The 16,790-nt window shown below is 39.1% G+C and overlaps 1 protein-coding gene across 1 annotated transcript; it reads right to left on the bottom strand.

Moving 5' to 3' along the window:
* Window positions 1–11,506: 11,506 nt before the first annotated feature.
* LOC147604110 (uncharacterized) lies at window positions 11,507–16,007 on the bottom strand. The gene is made up of 8 exons (XM_086795412.1): window positions 15,667–16,007; window positions 14,827–14,935; window positions 14,405–14,520; window positions 13,271–13,390; window positions 13,067–13,156; window positions 12,537–12,694; window positions 12,142–12,424; window positions 11,507–12,009 (listed from the first exon to the last, which is right to left on the bottom strand). The coding sequence occupies exons 1-8, from the start codon at window positions 15,916–15,918 to the stop codon at window positions 11,857–11,859; spliced, it is 1,281 nt and encodes a 426-aa protein (XP_086651538.1). The 5' UTR covers window positions 15,919–16,007; the 3' UTR covers window positions 11,507–11,856.
* Window positions 16,008–16,790: the final 783 nt, after the last annotated feature.

Raw genomic sequence — 16,790 nt, 5'->3', positions numbered from 1 at the left:
CATTAACAGACATTATGCAAAGTGATATTGTGTTTGGTGGGAATATTTTGCTCTTTGGTGGTGACTGCAAGCAAATCTTACTAGTTGTGGCAAAGGGGTCGTGTGAGGATATTATTGATGCAACGTTATGTCGGTCATATATTTGGAGATATGTGAATGTTTTAAATCACACCAAAACATGCGGGTCAAACAGAGTGCATTTGATTGTACAAAACTAGAATTTGTGAAATGGACTTTACAAATTGGAGATGGCTCTTTAGACCATCTAAACAATCAAGGTAGAGTGGTAATTCCACCACGAATGTTGATCCATGGAAACTCCCTTTTGAGTTTAGCTGAATGGGTATAGTGACAAAGATATTTAAAGAGTGGAGGACTATGCATGCATCTTCAAAGACCGTGCTATTCTTGCACCACGAAATCTAGAGGTTGATGAGATCAATGAACTAGACTTGAGTGCATTACCCAGCCGCCCCAAAAGAGAAAACCTCAGTGCATACTTGATTTTTTCATCTGAGAGTGATAGAATAATGTATCTAATTGAGAACTTGAATAGTTTGAATTTAGGTGGTGGGTATCCATCTCACTACTTGCTTCTAAAAGATGAATTCTCCTATTGTGCTGCTCTGCAATTTGGACCCTCGGTGGGGGCTTTGCAATGGTACCAAACTGATATGCAAGAAATTTCACTCAAAGGTGATAGAAGTAGAAATTATTATAGGTACAAATATTAGAGACATGGTCTTTATTCCCAGGATAACATTCATACCAAGTATGCTTAAATTGCCTTCTTCTGACATGAGAAGGAGACAGTTTCCTGTGAGGCTAGCTTTTGGTATGTCAATAAATAAGTCCCAAGGACAAACGTTGAGTGTGTTGGGACCTTATTTGGCCACACAAGTATTCACACATGGACAGTTGTGTGTTGCTATGTCACGTGTTAGATCCTCTGATGCAGTGAAAGTGTGTGTAAAGGATATTGTGGAACATGAAAGCAGCATAGAAGGTTCAAAAGAATTCTACACAGGCAATGTTGTCTACAAAGAGGTAATGCAAATGGCATGTAGAAGAATGTAAATGTAATATATGGCCAAAAGGTTGAGAGTGAGCTATTGATATTGCAGAGACTACATTCCTAGATATCTCTGTATTAATCAAGCAAGCATTTGAAAGGAGAATGCTTGCAGAGATGTGACATGTGCTACCTTATGTTGTCTTTCTGTAAGTGTGCATGCTTTTAAGTTGATTGATGTTTCTTTTATAATAATAACTATTTTATTATGATGTGAAGACATGAAGTTTAATAGGAGTTGGATGGAAAATTTCCTTCTCACAATGGTGCTACCCTTGTTGCTGGTAATATTGAATTGATATATATAAATCTACTTACATTCTGTGGATTAAATGGCTGACATTGAGGTAAAGCCACCATACAAATGCACAATATGGAGTGGCCCATCTATTGTTCAAGGGATGGTTCAAATTGTTAATATGGCTGTAGGGGCTCGGTGAGTTTATGTTTGTTTTTTTTAACTTTTAGATAAGCAAATGTTTAGCTTCTAACTTTCTTTCATTTAAAGTGGCTTTATTTATTTTTCTTGCTATACTTGAAATACTGAACATCCCATAGAGAGAGAGAGAGAGAGAGAGAGAGAGAGACCTCAAAATCTTGATTTGATATCACAGGTGTATTTCTTAGCACAGATGTGGAAATGAGATCATTTACATTTATTTATGGTGACGGGTGGACAAGATATTAAAGGTATCCTTCTTAACGTTCGCTATAATATAGTCATCATTGTTTACCATAATCTATTTAATTTTCATGGTTTAATTGTAGACCTGCCGTTTTGGGAAGGACAAGCAAACACACATCTCTAATAATCAAATTATTAGAGAGCACAGGTGTATTACGGTATGAAAATTAGCTTTTTATGTAGCTTTTGTGTTTTATGTCAATAAAAAATATTATTGATTTTTTTTGCGAGATAGAGAATATCTTTATTTTTGGAACCTAAATTATTGCTTGGTGGTTTGTATGGTCGAGACACTTAATGATAGTTTTGGGCTCCTTGGAATTTACCAGCTAAGATTGCAAAAGATTGGAGATCAACTTCATGTACATGTAATGTTTGTAGACTATGGAAAGCCTAATAAGCTAGATTTTCAGTGTGTAGGCAGCACTGGACATTACAGAATATTCCACTTTGCTGTCTACAAGCCTATTTAAATGCCATTCATCTCAAATGTTGATCCACTGAATGAGTTTTGTAAGGTTTTTTTCTTTTTGCTTCTTCTCGGCATAAATTAAATCTTGCAATAGCTAATGTTATTATCTTAAATATATTTTTTGGAGAGATGGAGGCAAGGAGTATAGGCTTCCAAGGAGAGATAATCCAGTCGCCCGAAGATTTTTTTAATGCTTGCTCAGGTGTGTTAAGATTGTTAACACTATTTTGGTTCAAATTCTATATGTATATCTTTATGCCAAGTTTGGTAATTTATTCAAAGAAATGTAAGTGCTTTAGAAGCTTCTACATGGATATATATAGCAATAATGGTGTGTATATATGTAGGTTGGCAAGTTGAGGATCATGAGGCCCAAAATGGGCTTCAAATATAAGGCTTATCTCTACTAACTCCCCATGATGAGCCTTTTGTTTTTATGCATGCAAGAATACTCTTGCCCTTAGGGACAAGTCATGCTAGTAGGTACAGATGTAGTTGTGTGAGTGTATAAATAAGTAAGTGTGTGTGTGTGTGTGTGTGTGTGTGTGTGTGTGTGTGTATAGATACAGGTATGCTATGTTTGTACTTATGTATGTCTAGAGATAGATAGATGTTGTTCATATGTATAGGTGGTCTATGTGATATAGATAGATGTTGTTCATATGCATAGGTAGTCTATGTGAGTACCATGTACACATATATATGCAAATATATGCATTTACATAAGGATAAGTTGAAAATGCATATACATGTATGCATACTTGATTGCTTCTATGCATGGGTACATATGGATGTATAGGTATGAATGCATATATATAATGTATATATGTATGTGAACATATATATTTACAAAAACATAAATATGTGTATCTGTATTTAGGCATATATGTGTGTGTACGTAAATATATACGAATAGAAATAATTGTAGAGTATGTGTATATGTATATATGTTATATATGTTTATATGTTATATATGTTTATATGTGTGCGAGTTCCCAAAGTATGCATGTATGTGTGTATGTAAATGCCTACAGCAGCAAGCTTGATGTGTGAGGAGATCCACCGAGTCATGATATCCTTCTAGAATGGTACTAAAGTCCTTTCTTATGTGGTCATATTGTGGGCATGTTAAAAGGACATGTTCCTCCATCTCCACTGCTCCCAAAGTGCATACTTTGCATAGTCTTTTCTCTTTTGGGATATTGCTCCATGCTCCTTTTTCAATCTCGAGTGTGTGTGACCTAGTCCGGATAAGTGCAAGACCTCTCCTTGCATTGGCGGGAGTAGGCATGCTTATGTATTTCTGAGCATTGTCTTCTTCACTTGAGTATGTGACCCAATAGTTTGGGTTGATGTGTGAGCCATAATATTCAAATTTAGCCCTTTTTTTTATGATTGCCATTTATAGTGGAGTGCTTCCAATAGTGCTTGATGAAATGCCTTCTCATCTACTTCATCTGATGCTGCATTTAGATAGGAGTCTACCTCTCCCATCTTTGATGCCAGTCGTTGATGTCATGCATCCATCCTGAAGATAGCATCTTGCTTTTGTTTGTTTTCTGAGGTCTTTTACTTGCTAGCAAAGCTTTCTTTGGTAGTCTCCCCATCTGCATGGACTTGACCTTCTTTATGTACTTGAAAACCCTTTGGAGTGCTCAAAGCTTGATGGGTCTACTGCTTGTTTCAAGCATTAATATAGAGTAAGGTGTAGTGGTTTTGACTCCTAGGTGTCTTCTGAGGAACGCCTTTTGCATCTTCTCAATGTCATTCCATGTTGATGGTGAGATACTTCCACCCCATACCTCTACTCCGTATAGCACAGTTTGTACGACATAAGCATCAAATAAGATACGTCTGATGTGCCATCTCCTGATGTTACTGTTGCTGCAATCATTCTCAAAGCGGTAATATTTTCCCCATCCAGCATCAATCCTTCTTTGTATGCACTGATTCCATCTGTGGTTTGCTGGAATATCAACTCCTAAATATTTAAATGAGTGCACCATTTCAATTTGCTGACCATTGTACATAATATCTGGAGCTTTGGTAGACTGCAGTGTTTTCACTACCATTATTTTGGTTTTGTCAACATTTACTGCTAGACCACTTTCCTTGCAGAAATTTTGAAGCGTGTGCATCATTCGCTGCATGTTTTCTGCTGTGTATGAGAAGAACACTACATCATCTGCATATAATAGCAGTAATATTGTGTTTTCCAAGAGAGAGAGAGAGAGAGAGAGAGAGAGAGAGAGAGAGAGAGAGAGAGAGATTATATGTACATGCTAGGGTGTAAACCTTAAATTGTGCGTTAGTACGCTAAGTCATAGTAGAGTCCATTGGCTCTTTATTTCATCTTTTAGGCAAGATCATACACACTTTTTTTAATGGCTTCTTACACCAAGACTTGAAAGTGAAAAGAAAAGTATTGTATTATGCAAGTGTGCATCACAAATCCATTGGAAATCAATGTTTCACTTGCCTCTTTGTGTGATTGTGCACGCATTGGCTAGCTCTAGTTTTTGTAAGACTTTTATATAACTTGTACAAACGTCCAATCAATCCTTGTTTTAGACACCACATGGTGGTTAACTGTGGTCAAATAGCTGGGCTAGGTTTGGCACATAATCAAGTAACCTACAATGCACCGTGATATTTTCTCATATCTAACTACAATAGATATTGAGGAAGATGTTTTGGGACAAGGGTTGCCTAGATGACCTTGGATGAGTTTGAAAATTGCAATCAAGCATAGGATCATAGTCCGGCGCTTCGTTTTTTCAAGAACATTCGTTGAGGAGTCTCTAAACAATTCGACCTCGCTTATGACTCACACTAATCTAATTTCATTCTACGCATGCTTCACAAAGCATACCATCCATAAATAGAAAGTAGTTGCTACCCACACACCTATACCAAAGCTTGGAATTGGGTAGAGTAGGTCATGATGAAACAAGGACCCATTATTGGAATAGATGCCCTCAAGAGGACTTAAACTCACAACCGCTACTTGCCTCGGGGGAACAATCTTCATCTTTTTCATTTGCAACTTGTGGCTAATACAAGTCGTAATTTCTTACATTACATTAGCTAAGTTTGTTTGTGGAATAAGTTCATTTGAAAAATCCTAACCATTTAACTAAACTTTGGATTCACAAAAGAGAGAGAGAGAGAGAGAGAGAGAGAGAGAAGTATCAAATTTTCTATTTGATTGCGATTCTCTTAAAGCGATTTACTTAAATAAGTTTTACTGCCCAGGTAATAAAATCAATTAATGGCTTACCGAGCAAATCTCGACCAGGGCAAGAGCAACGAACCAGGTGAAGAAACATACGATGAGCCGCCGATGAAGGAAAGGCTGAAGCCATACTTTCAAACTTTGAAACGACATTGTTGTATCAAAAGTCCAAAAAAAAAAAAAGGGCCTAAACATCCACTGATGTGTTTGCTTTTTATCACACAATTGATTTTTATCACACAATAACACTTCAAAGTTTACGTGAATATATTTTGTCATCCTCACTGCTCAACAAAATTCTACCCATTATGTATTCTTAATAGCATCTATATCTATGGTGCCTCAATCATATAATTTAATTGTTCATTTAGTAAAACAATAAGGGCACCTTTCTATAGAGGATTCTTGCACTCACTAACACCTGCATAAAAGTTATAATCTATAGGGACTTTGATAGGTTCTTTCTACCCATTGTGTATTCTTAATAGCATCTATATCTATGGTGCCTTAATCATATAATTGAATTGTTCATTAGTAAAACAATAAGGGCACCTTTCTATAGAGGATTCTTGCACTCACTAACACCTACATAAAAGTTATAATCTATAGGGACTTTGATAGGTTCTTTCTCGTGGTGCTTTATGTGTTATTGTTGCATAGGTTATTTTGTTAGAGCATTGATCCTTTATTGGGTTGTATTGCTTCTTTGGTATAAGCTACTTGCTTGATGTTTTGTTTTAGTATTGTGCTGTTTGGACTATTAGTGCTTTGTGATCCTTACTTTGTGTGCAGACTTGTGAGCTATTTTGTTTATTGTGAGTGTAAATTTTCTAGTTAGTTTCAGACATACAAAACTTATTAGTGCTACACTAATGTGTTGTTATTTTTATTGATTTAAAAGGTTATAACTTTTTGAATAATTAAAAAATATCTTTGTGGTGAAAGTTATTTAAAGATTGAAAATTACTAAAAATATTTTTTTAAATCTATGACGCTTAGAATTCATAGCACGATGAATCGAACATGATCGCATCATCTTTGTCCATCATCATGAATTTATGAATAAGGATGATGCATTAGGTCAAGGTGACGAGTCATGCAAAGGGCCACCTCATCATCATTGCAAGTAATAGTTCTAGCAATAAGAGAAGCACAAAATAATGACATGTAGAGCCATGCAAACACGTTGTATTATAAGATGTAATCACATGTATGATGTAGAGCCATGCAAACACGCTGCATTGAATTAACTGTAGTTCTAAGTAGGTTGATTCAAACATGATGTATGCAACATGTATTTCTCTCCTTAAGCTTCCTTATGTAGTATGGCTTTAAATTTTGAATTTCTTAGACTCCAATTTTGAAGTTTGGATATTCTTCTTTGAATTTTTTTCAAAAAAGTTAATCTACATAAAGGTAAGTGGTGATTAAGTATATAATGATTAATGAAGTTCACAACAATACTATTACTTATAGATTTTTACTTGTTAATTAACACAAAGATGCATTTTTTCCTTTTTAAAAAAACAAGGCTTGAACAAAATGATGACATTCCATTTGGTTTTATAATTCCTTTGATTACTCTAGTAAGTGCAAGGGATGTATTTTGAACTAGCTTCCCAATTCTCTTTCTGAAAATGTCATTTTTGTTTGGAGAGACAAGAAAGCCTCACCTAAATCTTGATTCAAGTGGTCATTCTTTTGTTTCTTTCCCCGTAAAGCCTGTGCTATGTGTATGTCTGCATTACGAATTTTCAAGCTACAATGCCTTTGCAATTTTAGATGTCACCATTCGTGTTGCCCTCTTGGCATCCAGTTTCTCATAACTTTACACTCCCTTTACAAGGTTCAAAGATTTTTGAAGTTTTGGAACAACAATTTTTTTGTACTATACTATTTCTTTCTGATAACATTTAATCTTCTGTCTGTGCTTGTAGCCTCACATGGCTTTGTGAAGCACCTCGTTCAAAACCTTAGTCAAAGGCTTTAATAAGCCTTGTAATAAGGTTTAATAAGCCTTAGTAAAAGGCTTTCTAAGCTCTTGCCGCCACACCTCTACCTGTGTCACGCCATCCGACTACCCTAAACTGCATGCAACAACCTGTCTCCCAGCTCATTCTATGATGCTAAGGCGAAATAGGGAGCCTCTGCAAGAGCTTTATTGAGGACTTGAAAAGCTTGCACCGCGCTACCTCCTAGTTTTACACCTTTCAATTAAATAGGGCCCCAAAACGTTTTTTTAGGATAGTATTAATTAATTGGTGTTTGTTAGCCAAGGAGTTTGCAAGGTTATGTAGCAAATTTTTAAATATACGTTTTTAGTAAGAGAATAATTTCCTTGATTTTTTTGCAATGTGTCTTACATACTACCACTTCCTTTATAGGATGATTTTGAGGTCATCTTCAATCTGCAACCAAAAAACGACGACGACATCTCCATGCCTCTAATCCTCCACCCCTTTCCTCTCCTCCCTGATCTCATCGTGTAATGGGTGGGGTCCTCAAGACTGGAAATTGGGACAGAGATTAAAGAGAGAGAAAGAGAGCGCGACCATAACTCAACAACAAGGAAAGTTGAAAAGAGCGCATGAGATAGAGAGGGAACGGAGCAAGTGATACTACAGCAAATAATGACTACGGGACGATTGACAAAGAGAGAGAAAGTGACGTAAGGTTGCTGAGAGAGAAAAAGTGATATAAGGTTCTCCTCTATTGCGACTCCTTTGAGAGAATGGGCAAGGGGCGATGTGGGGGCCTGGAGTAACTGGGAAAGGGGAGGAGATAGGAGGCAAAGAGGCGGGGCGGCTAGGTGGGGTAGGTAAGCTTAGGTTATAGTGTTGTATTAATTAAATGCCACGTCAATTTGTCATAGTTAGGGTAGATCGAAAAACTTGTTAATGTAGGTTTAATATGCTGAACATGAACCCACAAAGAAACTGTGTGTCATATGCAGTGGCGAGAAGCTTCCAATCAAAGATCTCTTGAATCTTGGTTCGAACTCATAATGGAACCAAGGTAGTGCACTTCATTTATAAAAATTACAACTTACAACTTTTTGTTGATGAAGAGCTTGATAACTGCCAACAATCTAAAAACTTGCTCTATATTATGATCATGCTCTTCAATCCTCGATGAATATACAAGTACGTTGTTCAAAAAGATGAACACACATTTTTCAATTAAGAGCCTAAACACTCGCATCATTTTTCAATTAAGAGCCTAAACACTCGCATCATCATCTTGTCGAAAGTGGCTGGTGCGTTAGTCAGCCCAAAGGGCATGACGAGGAAATCATAGTGAGAGCCTTCGGTCAGGAATGCAGATTTGGAGTTGGTGGTAACCTATAGGCCCGAGAGCTATTCAAAATATTGAACCATGTGAATGCCGGTGTCAATGTTGAGAAGACCATGTGATGGGTATAGCTCAACATTATTCATAATTAAATATAATCATCTATTCTTAACTGAAAGTACCAAATGCTGTGTTGAGATTAACAAGATACCTAAACCAAGATCATCCATTCTTAAGTACTAGTGTACGTGATAGGGTAAGATCAAAACATTATACATATAAGAGACATTGGGCAATAGATAACCTAGGGATGTGTGAAGAAGGAAGGCTTCATCATGTGTCTGCAAGCGAGGGAATTACCAGAGAAGGGCCTAGCACTTGAAGACCTCTATATTATTATGGTTCCTCATTAATAACAAAGAGGATTTGTAAAAGATAGGGTGTTTCCCCATATGCCTTTATGGACAAGGTAGGGTATGTTGTGATGTCCTTGGTTAGGTGTCACACGTGTCAATTGGAAATACCATATGGCCACCAAAAATTTTTTTGTGGCAGCAGTTTTATGGAAAAAAATCTTATCAGATTCTTGCTACAAATCAAGATTGTATGCTCGGTATATCTTTCTCCTTGTTCTCACGATATTTTTGTCATTCCAAGCTCCTAGTTCTCTCTCCACCAAGCTTCTACAAAGCGTGCGAGCTTGCTAAGGAAGAGAGCCATCTCCATCTCTCACTCACACATTGAACCCCCTCCCTCACTCTCTCTCTCTCTCTCTCTCTTTGGTTTCATGGTATTCTCTCTCTCTCTCTCTCTCTCTCTCTCTCTCTCGCAAGCTCGGTAGTAAGGAGGAAAATGATCGAAAGGTGGGGGGTTGAGGCTCTTATCTCTGTGTTGCAAGGCGGCACTCATGCAGAGAAAAGCAAGGTTGACGGAGGAGGCTGTGAGGGTGGGAGAGCGAGGTCGTTGCAAGGACTCTTGCATATGTACCCATGCAAGTATTGCCAGGTGTCATGGTACATATTGAACCCCCTCTCTCACTCTCTCTTTGGTTTCATGGTATTCTCTCTCTCTCTCTCTCTCTCTCTCTCTCGCAGGCTCGGTAGTAAGGAGGGAGATGATCAAAAGGTGGGGGGTTGAGGCTCTTATCTCTCTGTTGCGAGGCACTCATGCAGAGAAAAGCAAGGTTGACAGAGGAGGCTCTCGGGGTGGGAGAAATCTGTTTGGGGCGTAAGTGACTACAACGTGGAGGACAAGTGGCAAGGTGTAGGAAGGAGTACGAGTGCGAGGTCGTTGCAAGGACTCTTGCATATGTACCCATGCAAGTATTGCCAGGTGTCAATCAGTGTTCACGCAAAATCAAGGTTGAGTGTTAGGTGAATAACCTTCAAATTTCAAAATAACAATTCACAAAAATCTACAAATTTTAAGAGATTTTAGTTCTACTTTTGATTAAAAAAACTTTCAAAATTAAAAAAAAAACTTATAAAAATACCTACAAATTTTAAGAGATTTTAGTTCTACTTTTGCTAAAAAAAACTTTCAAAATTTACAAAAAAAAACTTATAAAAATTGGAGGTTGAAGGCTTTTTCAATTGTGTTAGAAAAAATGTTTTCTGTGAACACTAGTGTCAATTATTGAACCAAACTAATAGATTATAAATTAAGACTTCAATGTACTTACTCCTTCGCACAAAGGGGTTAATCCAAATTTTGTACTCTTGGATCTTCTTGCTCATCATCTTCTTCGCCTTGAAACAATGCACCAATCATATGATTTATCGCATTTCTTATATATATGGCTCCATATCATCAACCAAGTCTTCTCTTGGCTATCAACCATCTCTTCTCTTAGCTCTCGTGTAGGTGTTGTTTTAACCAAGCCCTGGATTGTGACTTGCCTATCCTCTTCCTCTAAACCAAGGGTGACAGCTCCCCTAGTTAAAGCAGCAATACTATTAGGGGTGTATCTTATTACATATCTATTTGGGTAGATGTAAGGCCCAGTTAACGTTAAAGAAACAAGAAGAGAGAGGAAGGGGGTGAGGGTGGGACAGAGAGTGTGTGATGAGCTCATGAAAAAACCTTCAGAAAACTCTGTGGGGGTAAGGGTCCAAGCCACCTACCAAGGCTTTGTTAAGAAAAATTTTCTCTGTGGGTACCCACTGTATAAAAAAGCCTCACATATTTCTAACATTCAAACCATACATAGAAGAAGTTTCTCAAAGCTACTCAAAAGCCCTTTCTAAAAAGCTTTTGAGGATCTCTTTTCCATGATAAAGCCCATAAAACCCTTGCAAAATCAACATCAAAGCTTGTCGTTTCTCTGCAAAGTAGAAGCTCTAAAGTTATTTACTTCGTGAGTGAAACCAAAGCTCTACAAATTTCTAGTCTTCCAAAAAAAAACCTAAGTAAAGATTTTTATTTATTTATTTTGCATCATTTCTTCATCTAAACTATTTAAATTCATCATTCAATCTTTCTTAATGCTCTCTCTCTCTCTCTCTCTCTCTCTCTCTCTCTCTCTCTCTCTCTCTCTCTCTCTCTCTCTGTGTGTGCACGCACATGTGTGTATGTATGTATGTAGGTATGTGTGTGTGCGTGTGTATGTATGTATGTATGTAGGTGCGTGCACGTGCGCGTGCGCGTGTATGTATGTATGTATGTATGTATGTAGGCGCGTGCGCGTGCGCGCGCGCGCGCGCGTGCGCGTAAATATATGTATATATATAAATATATACCTAAAGACATCACTAAAGAAATCTATGCATGCTTCATTTCATCCAATCAAGTTTAAATTGAGGGCCTGACAAGTAAGATGAGAATGGAACAGTGAATCTCTCTCTCTCTCTCTCTCTCTCTCTCTCTCTCTCTCACACAGACACACACACGTCAACCAATAAGAGATGTGTCTGCAATCTGTCACATCAACCAAAAAGAGATGTGTCTACTGCCCAGATTGCGTTCCATATTTCCTTCGTGATTTCTTTCATGGTATTGCCTTCATCATGATACCTGTCCTATTGGGCTCTTATTAGACACCTCAGACCTCCTCAGTCAATTCAAATTTGGTAGCTCTTGGGGCTTTATAAACACAATACAACTCATCGTCTGTATAAGCCTGAATTATGCAATGTTCTACTATAATCAGCAAGAACTGGAGACTTTTTGATCGAGTCCCACACACGGGCAGCATTCCGCAGCCAATCCCGTTCACTGACAGGCCTTGCAAAAGATCGGCGGGGCATAGATAATATCTGCAAGACCATGACAATAGTAACGTGAAACTTGGGTATGTTATCATCATATGTTCTATAACTCTTCCTGCTAAGCAAAGAGCTCTTCCAGCTAAGCCAAGAGTTTACTATGAATACAGTTAGTTAGAAAACCTGGTCACGAAGTTGCCTCAGCATTACTGTATAGCTCTCATGCTGCATCTTTACTGAATCATCTGAAGCCCGTAACGGCAGTACAAAATAGTTGACACCTGAGTTGTTTTCATCCTCTAAGTTCCCTGTACAGGTGGAACCATATGAAGAGGCTTTTGAAGTGAACTGAGGTAGCACGTATTGTACTGCACCATTTCTTCTAAAAGCAGGGGATGGAAAGTACAAGGAGAGTGCTTTCTTCAAACACTTGATGTTATACCAGGAACATTCGTGCTCCCGTAGCCTACATAAAATAAAATACACCTCCAAAATTTGCACGCAAAAAATGTGTAGACCAACAAACTGTTTTTGTTCATAGAGTTCACTTCAAAGGTTGATGCCAAACTGTTACCAACTTTGTGTGAATAAAGACAGTGTCTGCAAAGAACTCCACAGGATCTTCCTGGATGGCATCATCTTCCTCTTTATCAACCGAGAGCTGATGCAAATGGCTCCCACTTGTGCCGAGGCTTACGAGAGTAGGATCAGGTATACCTTGCTTCAGCATTTCCACCTGCATAATGGGTAGAAATCATGGGATAATTGTGCTATGTGTGCGTGGATGAACACATATTACATATACATACACATACACATGTCATAGACTTAAATACACACACACACGCAGACACATACGTAGACACAAACACGTAAAAACAAAATGCCCATTGTCATAGGCATGCATACAACACATAAACATAGACATAACCCACATGCACACATAAACACAAAAAATAAGACATGACGCAGGGTAACAAGGACAGATGAGACAGCATAATGCAGAACCTGTTTTAATCCAACTCAAAATTGTTTATGACAATTACTCAGACTCAGAACAAATTTACAAGTTACAGTGATTTGAAAGACTACCACTATAGGAACTTACCGTCAACATAAGCCGCCACAGGCTGATGTCGTGAAGACCTTCTGTCACCAGTAAAATCACATGGCAAACTGAAGCCAGAAAAACTCCAAGCTACAGCAGGCCCTTGCATTGCAGACGAGAAGGCGAAAGTGAGTGACTGTTAAACGAATGGCTGGCTATGATACCTTTAGAAAATTTCTCTGCATGGATTAACATCGTAAATACCTGAATACCCATCATTTCATGGGCCAACTCAGCAGACAGAGTTTCTCCAGCCAAAACAGAGACTGATGAAGATCCATCTGGTCGCATCAAATCAGTCAAGACCGAAGCACTGAATAGAGGCTGTCAAAAGAGCACGGCATCACTAATCAGCTCAATCAACATGCACAAAAATTTAAGTCATGGACATGTTTAAGAGGCAAAACTTCTTCAAATCATACTAAAAAATGTTAACTCATGAAGGCCAGGGGACATTGTAAAGAGCTTGATTTATCTCAAAAAACTGGACAGTAAAATAAATGAAGATTAACTGGAAAATTAAGACCTCTTAAGGTGCTGAAAACCGACTACTAAAAGCACTTAATCAAGTTGCAATTCTAAGTGGCCCACTACATGATTGCTTCAACATTGGATTGATGATCGAAACAATGAACCCCCTGCCAACACGGGCATGCACTGACTCGATGAAGGTATTGGAACAATAAGGCTGAGGTGTTAAATTTAAAACCCTCCCAGCTCACTCCAACCCACAAGTGATGATAACTACTTACCTACGAAAGTGTATGAGAATAACTTTTAGTGCGCGTCCCGCCTTGAGACTTTTAAAAAAAATCCAAGGAGTCCCACGATCATGGAACCAAATAGATGCTGGGCCAGAAGCACTAAGATGTCTTGTGGATAGTGTCCTTTCAAAAGGTAACTTATTGGACTCCCAATGCTATAAATGCCATGGTAAACTGGTTCAGCAAAGTGCATTTTGCACATATCTACAGAATCAAAGGCTCTAAAGCCACCTCATGATGCCAAGTCTGCTGAATAGTGTTTGAGAGACTAGCCTTGAGTGACAACTTGAAGGCTTCGGCTGTACCTTTCATCTATAAACGTGTTAAGTGTTGAATTAGAGTACTAGTGCCTCAAAGCACATTTCCAGCTGGTTTACATGGCAGCAGCTGAGCACCTTTCTGGAAAATTTCTCTCCCATCGCTAAAGTTGTGCCAGATGCATGCTGTTTGAAATTTAGCTGATCAAAATAGAGCATGTGAGAGCTCACTGCCTTTTTATCCCCAAAGAGTACATCTAGCTCGTTACAAAGTTTTTACAAGGTAGAGTAAAAAGAATGCTTTCAGACGTTATAACCTGAGTGTCCAATAAGATGAATCGCTCTGCACACATTCGCAATTCCACTCCGACGCTGCAATGCCTTGCCATTGCCTTGCTTTCATCAGACAAAACAGAAAATGGGGGAAGAACACCTGAATATGCATTTTAACATTGTTACATTCAGGTCACCACATAAATCGTCTGCCTCTTGAAGCCAACAAAGTGTTTTTCCGTATAAACTAGGCAAAAATGGCAAGTACGATGCATTGATATATATAAAAACTCCACCCACCAAACAAAGCAACCCGGTCCACCTAAAATTGCTTACAGCTTGTTAACATGCAACGCATTAGCACCTGGTTTGTCTTAAAGGTTCCACATGCAGGATGAAAGCACACTTAAATCTACTACTTATGAAATCCATGGCTACAATTCTATGAGCTATGGATGGGGATCACCTGGAGAATTTGCATCAAAGCCATAGAGCTCATTCAGGATTGTTGACTTGCCAACACCTGGCGGTCCTAAAACCCCTACCACTGTGAAATCCGTGTTGTCTGACATGAGCTGCGCAATAAAATGTGCCCGTTAATTTCCACCACCAGCAATCATGAAAAACCACTTCTTAAAAAAATAATGCTTGACACCAGTCAATGGGGAAAGGCAATTTAGCGACAATATCAAAATTTGCAAAATGGACTCAATATTTGAAAAAAAGCAGCTAACTTTGGACCGTTTCATAGTCCGAATAGCTGTGCAGAAGCCAGTGTAGCAGGCAGCACCCACTCAAGCACACTTAAGGATGTCCCGTCAGCAAGTCCTACAGGAAATGCCCGGTTCCACATCAAATATCACATCCAGCCTCCTCACTGCATCAATGGCCAGCATCCTATGGGTTTGTCTTATTAGACACCTTAGATCCCGTCCCGCCTAGAGACAAGGGGGTGAGTAGAGTGAAGATACACCCATAGCACACATGTCCCGGGCAGGTCTCCTTGCATTTCTAAGGGCACAAGTGTATCTTCCCGGGTTTGACAGAATTTCATGGTAATGGTACAAGCAGCCCACCTACAAGCTGCTCCAACCAACTGTAGAAACAGTTGAATGTTCAAACAGACCTTGCTGGCGTGAGGTTTCACTGAAGACAAACACCCCCGCTAATGACAAAGCGGGAGTGGGATCTATCCACAGCCATGGGGTGGCCCGGGGAAATTTTAGGGTTAATTCAGTTCTCCCCAACCAACCCCCTCATATCCCACTCAACTGTGTAGACCTTGAAATCGATTAGCTGGTCTCACCGGAAGAAGACGATCGGGGTAAATCTCCCATGACTCAGAGATGAGGCTGAGGGATCCATGCGGCAGACGAGTTCGAACAGCATTTTCTTCATCACGATCGCGCATCAACTTCACAACCGCGGCCGGGGCTCCACTTGTGGTGGCGCCTGCACTGTTTTCGGAACGAGAAACGGATGGCTTCGCCAAAAGAATCTTGGGGCCGGCGTTGGCACCTACCCCCGCTGTGGTCGCCGGATTTGCTCCTCCCACCATCGCGGCAGAAACCCTAAAAAGGCACAGAGAGACAGAGGTAGGAACGCAGAGTCAAAGAAAAAAACACCGGTAGTTTTTCCTAGAGGGTCTTTACCCTCCGGACTAAGTGTCACCCAGACTTAAGTCACGGGCTTGTCAGGTGACATCAATGGATGGTATTGATAAAAAATCGTGACGTTTTTTTTGGGTCGTCCGATATAGTAAACTAAGTTACTAAGCAATCATAGTTTACTTCCTAGTTTACTAAGCGATCATAGTTTACTTCTTAGTTTACTAAACAAGCATAGTTTACTTCCTAGTTTACTCAGCAAATTATAGTTTACATCATGGGATGAGGATGAATTTGGGTTTGGGACTTAGAAAATTTTGGAGCAAGATGTTATATACAAAACAGGATTTGAACATGAGACCCTAAGTCACCATTGAAAACATCTTACCACTACACTATACCTTCAGGCAACAAAACCATGTGGTTTCAAGCCATTATATTCTATGTTTTTCACCCCTAGTTTACTCGGCCTAGTTTACTCAACCTAGTTTACTTTATCTGACGGTCCAAAAAAGGCATCGCGATTTTGATCAATGCCATCCATTGATGTCACCTGACAAGGGTCTTTAAGACCTCGTGGCACTTAGTCCTAAGGGCTGGTTACTCCAAAGTAGCATCAGGGTCCAGCTTCCCTCATCCTGATCTGCAAGAATTTTCTACCTCCAAAAGGAGGATCTCTAAAGTCGGGGAGAATATAGCTTCTTTCATCCCACCTGAAAAACGCACTCAGAGCAAACCCTCCTCAGGAAAAGGACACCAAGGGACCAAATTTCCTAGAAAATAATATTTACAAGATTTTATCGTTCAACACAAAGGGATTGAC

This window comes from Cibotium barometz, chromosome 62 (assembly GCF_041138505.1).
Source record: "Cibotium barometz isolate CiBa-2024 chromosome 62, ASM4113850v1, whole genome shotgun sequence".
NCBI lineage: Eukaryota > Viridiplantae > Streptophyta > Polypodiopsida > Cyatheales > Cibotiaceae > Cibotium > Cibotium barometz.
This window is presented reverse-complemented; position numbering and strand designations above follow the sequence as displayed.